Below are 7,424 nucleotides of genomic sequence, written 5' to 3'. Positions count from 1 at the left end.
ACTGAGCTCTTCAGTAAGGCCATTCTACTGCCAATGTTTGCGAATGGAAGTTGCATGGCGGTGTGCTCGATTTTATACACCTGTCAGCAACGGGTGGCTGAAATAGCCGAATCCACTAATCTGAAGATGTGTCAAACAAAAGTATATATATACACACAAACCACCTGAAACATGTCCGTTGGAGTTTGATTGTACAGTAAACGCGCTATAACAGAGAACCTATGATTTGGATACAGTACTGAATAGTAACAAAAAAGCATCTTCTGAAAACTGACTTAACAGTTATAGTTTGCTGCTCAGACAACAGTAATGTGCAGTTTGTAGGTGTGATGCGTTTTGTTATTGAGATCTGATAGTGACAATAAATAGGCTCATTGTAGGATCTAATTGTCAGTGAATGAATGGCAGRCAATTCATGCAAAAAATTAAATCTCAAATTCATCCATTCCAACAGTTTTATTTGTCAAAATCTTTTGAGTAATCACTTAGTACAATGACAGGTAAAATGCATTTCCAGTGCACCTTCATATCTGTGGATAATAAAGAACCATGTGTTCAAATGTAAATTAATTGGTTAAATTAGCAGAAAATGAAACAGTTAGAGCAGAATGTATAACAGCATAATGTGTATAGGAACATAAGTATAAGAAAACAGACAAACCGTACAGGTACATGTCTTTACAAACTCAAATCAAAGGCTAAACCCAAAACTTTAGGCCATATCCTAACTTAAGATCCAAGTGTGTAGCTCACACGTTTCTTGTAAATCATGCATCGATTACATGGAAGATTTGTGCTTAAAATGAGTTATGCACTCAAATCTCTAGTCATGAGTCGACCCTACAGAAAAGACTCAAATTCTAATTTTGCAACATTTACATTTTAAGTGCAGGCTTTTTCTAAGTGTACTATAATCAAGGCTCTTTCAAATCTGTACACCTCCATATCAAGGTAGAATGGACCCAAGATATTCAGCAATTCCTCGTTGGCAGTGGCGCATTTTACCTTACATCCTGTGAAGGATGGTTTTGTTCTCTTTTTAACAAAAATATATGCCTTATAGAAATAGGACATGTTAATCACAAAACATAGCGTGCTGCAGAAAAGCTGTTTGTAATCTAGGGTGTCGACTGTGCTAACCAAAGGTTGAGACAAGATGGAAAATTCTGAATAACAAGAAAACAGGAACTGAGCAGTGTAGCCACCGACAACTCAGCTCAAACTTCACAACAAACACTTCCGGATTCTGGATCCTGTGTGCTGTGAGGCTGGACCAGCCTGGGCACCACCGATAGGCTAGCAAGTTTAAACAACGCTAAGCCTCTACTGTGATAGGCCAACTCTAAAGTTGGAACTACATCTGTCACAATATAAAGAAGATGTCTGTACTATTTCAGTCAGTTCTCTGCTTTACCCTGCTGGTGATACAGTGAACCCGTATATACGAAAATTGCATTTACCATTTATCGCTTATGTTAAATAAGAATAATTAAAATATATCGGTGACTCTGAATCACATTTTATCCTGATACCAGATTCGATTGACGCAACCTTTTACAGTCCTCAAGCTGACGTGCGGTGGGTGGAAGTTTGGCCACCGAGGTCCCCATTGTGTTAAGGGCAGCTGGATACGGAAGTGTAGCCTCACTCCATGCTATAACCCTTGTAGTTCAGCCTGTAACATCCAGATACTCTTAATAACATCCATTCTCATCCTAGGCAGTAAACAATGCATCTAAAGTAGTGTGGTTTCAATTGACACTTACTTGGCATTTTCTATGGTGGTGGTAGCCTTCCCCAAGTCTCCTTGCGCTTGTAGAGAAGACCCAGTTCATACATGCTGTATGGCACTAGTAGCAGTCATGCTTGATCCTGTTTTCACTGTAAAAACAAAACAACCACAACAATCAGATTGTAAGAAAGCCAACAGATCTATTACATTTGGGTGCATCAATAGTCTTAGTAGATGGTGGGCTTGCCCCCTGAAGAGCCACACAAACCACATTCCTCAATGATCAGTGAATGGCAATAAAGCCTTACCTGGAGATGACGTGTGTGAAGCAGAGTTGGGCCTGGTCGAGACGGCCCAGGTGTCTCAGACACAGCCCTTCAGCATCTGGACCATGCACTGGTCATCCACGTGGTACTCTGATGGATCTGGGAGAGGAAAGAAAAAAAAGTTTTTATTCTGTATTAGACAGGGGCTGACGGACCAGAAATCAGCCCTGGCATTTCTACCACACCTGACCATTTTTCCCCCTTGAGACCCCCACACCGTCCCATAGATTAGACCTAGAGCATTGTGAAGGTAAACTCACTTGGGTCATTCTTCAGTTGCTCCTCTGCTTTCTCGATAGTGACCAGAATGCTCTCTGTCAGTTCAGGCCTTTTGCCAACGATGGTGAAGCCATTCCAAACGTATATCATTTCCTGTCATGAGGAAAATGCATTTTAGACCTAAATACCACATTTTAAAAGTTCATGTATATTGCTTTGAATAAATCAAATAAAAAAGTGTTCTCACCACGGCAGGAATCACCAGCGCCACTGGGGTTGCGGCGCTGTACCCTGAGCCTTCTTCGCGGCGAACTTCTCCGTTGGGATAGACTTCCCTGCAATCCGCAGCCGCAGGCTCTCCACTTGCTATAAGACACATGAAAGTAGCCATAGCTATAAACCTTAACAACCCACCTTCCCTGTGTAACAGTGCCTTCTGTTCAGTTATTGATTCATGTAAATATTACATTTATGCCATCCTGAATATATAGTCATCTTTTTTTTTGGTGTGGACCTACTTTCTTTTCAAGTTGTATAGTATCTTTGGGTGCCATACAATAAAATGCGTCTTATTGACAACACATACCTGAACAACTGTTCCACATCTCCCCAGTTTTCTTCACCTCCTCCTCTGGCATCATGCTGAGGATGGAAGCTTTCGGAACACGTACATAGCCTGCCAGGAGAGACCAAAAGTCACAATGAATATGACCCATCTGTACCCAGACCTCCAGGGAATATACCAGTGTTAGAACATGGGGGAGCTGTAAAGAGCAAGATGGAAAGACCGTAAGGGTTCAAAAATAAAAATAAAGTGTAGAAGAGGAGAGGAGAGTTATGAAACTGGAAAAGGACCTTAATCTGTGACCGGGAAGTAAAATGGTTTTAGTTAGGCTGCTAGGCAGCAGGTAGCCTAGCGGTTAGTGTTGGGCCAGTAACCGAAAGGTCACTGGTTCATATCCCGAGCCGACAAGGTGAAAAATCTATCGAAGTCCACTTGATCTTAATCTGCACCAGAGGGCATCGTACCACTATGGCAGACCCTGTAAAACAACACATTTTACTGCACCTTTCCAGTGTATGTGACAACAACAAAAAGTGTGTGTACTATACCTGGAAACTCCATCCTAAATGTTTTAGTCAGGCTGCTACAGGTGTACTATACCTGGGAACTTATCCTAAATGTTTTAGTCACACTGCCTACAGGTGTACTATACCTGGGACCACTTGCTCTCTTTGCAGAGAAGGTCTGCATACTGGTAGGCCTCCAGCCAGTCCTGCTGGAAGGAGTAGGACCACATCAGCTCCCAGTAACACAGATGRTGGATCTGACGCCACTCCTGCTGCGCCGCTATGCACTCCAGGAACTTCTTCTGGGCCTGGCGAACAGATACACAAAACAAGGAGATATGGTTCTTGTTAGACAGAGGGGGTCAATTTTATAACTTGTAACATAGCAGACAGGGTCATATTCATTAGGGCACAGCATAGCAAAATGCTTTGCAACAGAACACAAGCGTTTCTCATTGGACAAGTTTAGGAAGTTGCTCCCAGTTATGTTTTCTTCCATTTGGTACCTAATGAATACTACMCAGGAAAATGTATGAAGATGCCATTCTTAAAAAGGGAGATTACTCACAAATTCAAAGTTACCCTTGAGCACAGCAATCCTGGCCTGGTAGAAGAGAATGAGGGCCCCCTAGAGAACAACCACAGTCAATGTTAACAGAGGAGAGGGGCAAGTGGGAAGACCTTGCAGGAGGGGRACTGTTCACTTACATTGGGGAACTTTTCAATGTAGGGCTCCAGAAGAACATCAGACTCTACCAGGTTCGGCTCACCAGTACCTATAGAGAAGGAAAGACAAGGCATCAATCAACCCTAACGGCTGTTGTAAATTAAAACCCATTATCTAAGTATACATTTACACAGGCAGTCCAATTCTATAATTTTCAATAAATCGTCTTTTGTACAATCAGATCGGTTCTGAAAAAGATTTGATGTGAAAAGACCTGATTGGTCAAAAGATAAATGAGTGGAAAAGAGATCACAACTGGGCTGCCTGTGTAAACACAGCCTAATAGTCCATACAAATGGATTAAATGCTCTTCACATAAGAAACCAGCTGGAGTCAAAGTGACTTTGTAAAGCGTGACTGCGACAGTTGATGATCACAGTACGGTAGTAACAATGGAGCAGTTTAGCATTGTCACCACCAGAGGGCATCCTTTATCCTCAAAACTCCAGTGGCCAGTGTGGCATTTGAGGAGTAGGTCAATGTTTCCCCTAGACACAGGTCTTGGGTCATTTTTGGGTTTTCCCCAATTTAGGGTTCCCAGGTTATGGTAAGGTTTCGGGGAGGGAAAGCTGATCCTAGATCTGTACCTTACCCAGTATGACGCTGATGTAGAGGTGGTACATCAGGAGGCACAGAGTGCTGAGGATGGAGCGCAGGCTGTTGCTGGCTGCCCCCTCCCTCAGCTGGGACAGACCCACTTCCTGCAAAACAAGCCTCTGTCAACAACATCCACTTCATTGCATCGTCATTGGCTTAATTATGAGGCATAATGGGAAGTAAACTAAAGAAATTTATAATTTCAAACATTTACAGATGTATTCTTTTTTGACTTATGCAAGCACTCAGTTTTTGGGGGACAATAATTACTTTGAAAAAAAGACTCCCCTCTCGGACTATCCAAGAGAAAAGGAGTATTTTGCAAGGCGGCCGGTGTGTGATGCTGAATAGTCTGTCAGAGAAAGAAGTGGTGAGACTGCTTCTCGTCACCTACCCGGTCTCCAGAGAAACCCATCCACTCCAGTAGTCTGAGGACCTTGCTCGGCAAGAGAGACAAATACTGAAAGAGGAAAACCAAACGGTGAAGATAGTGACCTCAGCATCTGAGGACCACAAAACAAAAATCCCCCTTTCATGTCAAAGAAAAAAAACAGCCAATAGAAAATAAAAACATTCATAATTTGAGTTGAGAAAAAAATATTTGTAATCTTACATTTGACCGCTTTAGCAACTCTTATTCATCTGCCTGTCCTACCATCTTCTACCTCACCCATAACGCTGAAGCTGAAACACTAAACACCAACGCTCTTACCAAGTTAAATGAACCAATGCCCATGTTCACACCGCTCCTGAAGTGAGCTTGTGTGCTCATCTGGTCAGACTGGTTCTTTGCCATGGTTGACATATCATCACATTCCCTGGTAGAGAGGAGCCAAACAGGTATTTGGTTATTTTATAAGGATCCCCATTAGACATTGCTACTAAACATGACATAATACAGAACATTAATAGACAACAGCAGCTCATGGACAGAATGACATATATTGAACTATGAACTTGAGTACACTATCAACCATGCAAGATCTCCCAAAATACTTGACTCTCAAATGTGACCCTGCTAAAAACAATCACTGCTTGATAACGTTTGATTCATTTCTTTCTACTGCATCAATTCTGTGAACAGTCATTCTTATACTGGAAGCACAGGAGGCTGGTGAGAGGATGACGGCGGCGGCTAATAATAAACTGGAATGGAGTGAATGGTATCAAACATATGGAAACAACCTTTGATGTGCTTGATACCATTCCAGCCATTACTTTGAGCCTGTCCTCCCCAATTAAGGTGTCACCAGCCGCCTGTGACTGGACTACCCAAACACGAAACACAATATCCTTTTCACATTATATCATCAACCAGTTCATGTGAACCCAGGCCAGCTCAGTACAGCTTGGTTTGGGTCAGTCGTGTGAAGAAAAAAAGAAAGAAAAAAAACTGCCCACTTGTAGATCAGAAAGCTGTTGCGGATCTTGATGCCTCCTTTGATGAAGCTGATCATGCTCTCGTCCAGAAAAGTGAGTGTAGCCTTCTGCAATAGCGCCTCAGCATAGCACAACTCCGCATGCATCTCCTCTGCAGCGGGCAAGGAGCAAACAAAGAGAGATGCCTGTCAGTCAAAGTCCAGAATAGACCCACACATTTAAACCAATGTGGATGTAGTATATGTAAACAGTGCATTCGGAAAGTATTCAGGACCCCTTCCCTTTTGCCACATTGTTACGTTGCCTTATTCTGAAATTGATTAAATACATTTGTCAATCTACACACACAATAACAGGTTCAGATATTTTTGCATAACATAGAAATGTATTTACAAAAGAATTCAGACCCTTTGCTATTGACCCTTTGAAATTGAGCTCAGGTTCATCCTGTTTCCATTGATTGGAGTCCATCTGTGGTAAATTCAATAGATTGGACATGATTTGGAAGGGCACACATCTGTCTAAGGTCCCACAGTTGACAGTGCATGTCAGAGCAAAAACCAAGCCATGAGGTCAAAGGAATTGTCCGTAGAGCCCCAAAACAGGATTGTGTTGAGGCACATACCCAAGAAGAACCAAGGCTGTAATTGCTGCCAAAGGTGCTTCAACAAAGTACTGAGTAAAGGGTTTGAACACGTACGTAAACGTGCAAACATTTCTAAAAACGTATTTTTGCTTTGTCATTATGGGGTATTGTGTGTGTAGATTGAAAAACAATTTAATACATTTTAGAATAAGTCTGTAACTTAACAAAATGTGGTAAAACTAATGGGGTCTGAAAACTTTCTAAATAAACTATACTGTGCATACATTATAATTTTGGTACAGCAAATAGTATTTTAACCCCATGTGTGCTGGGCATCCTGAAGCTGAAGTATGACAACCCAAATACATGAAATCAAAAGGCCAGTCATGAAACATGTACATTTCAGTATGGATGACACATACTACATACTCATTTTCACATTGTCATGCATCATACATACTACAAGTATGAATGTCCAGATGTCGACATACTGATATCATCCTTTATAACCTACAACCATCACGAGATGGTAGCCCATCACACCTTCAGTTAAGTCGTCAGCTGGCTGCTTGTAAAACATTTCAGTGATGGCCTCCACCATGGTAGTCTTCTTCCGGAACCTGTGATGAGATAATGTACTGTGTTAAAGTTAGAATCCTTAGTTGCTATATCCACCTTTGGACAAAAATGTATAATATGTGCACTACGATTGATTCTTGAAGAATATAACACAGATAAATGCCTCATGAGCTTAGTTTAACTGTCATACCCCATCAGAACCCAAAA

At 41.7% G+C, this 7,424-nt stretch overlaps 1 protein-coding gene across 1 annotated transcript; it reads right to left on the bottom strand.

Annotated features, from left to right (window-relative positions):
- Window positions 1-441: 441 nt before the first annotated feature.
- Window positions 442-7,281, bottom strand: LOC112079455 (tetratricopeptide repeat protein 39B-like; the record flags this gene model as incomplete). Its single annotated transcript, XM_070442342.1, is given in 21 exon segments — window positions 442-1,647; window positions 1,650-1,675; window positions 1,767-1,812; window positions 1,815-1,853; window positions 1,856-1,881; window positions 2,041-2,104; window positions 2,107-2,157; window positions 2,319-2,430; window positions 2,525-2,568; window positions 2,571-2,643; window positions 2,860-2,882; window positions 2,885-2,938; window positions 2,941-2,953; window positions 3,495-3,656; window positions 3,917-3,976; window positions 4,057-4,124; window positions 4,668-4,776; window positions 5,067-5,132; window positions 5,385-5,490; window positions 6,074-6,203; window positions 7,182-7,281. Coding segments are annotated over 21 exon segments (1,506 nt in total), but the record flags the coding sequence as incomplete, so codon positions are not given.
- Between the last annotated feature and the right edge of the window lie 143 nt (window positions 7,282-7,424).

The sequence above is a fragment of the Salvelinus sp. IW2-2015 genome, unplaced genomic scaffold, assembly GCF_002910315.2.
Source record: "Salvelinus sp. IW2-2015 unplaced genomic scaffold, ASM291031v2 Un_scaffold8051, whole genome shotgun sequence".
In the NCBI taxonomy this organism is placed as follows: domain Eukaryota; kingdom Metazoa; phylum Chordata; class Actinopteri; order Salmoniformes; family Salmonidae; genus Salvelinus; species Salvelinus sp. IW2-2015.
This window is presented reverse-complemented; position numbering and strand designations above follow the sequence as displayed.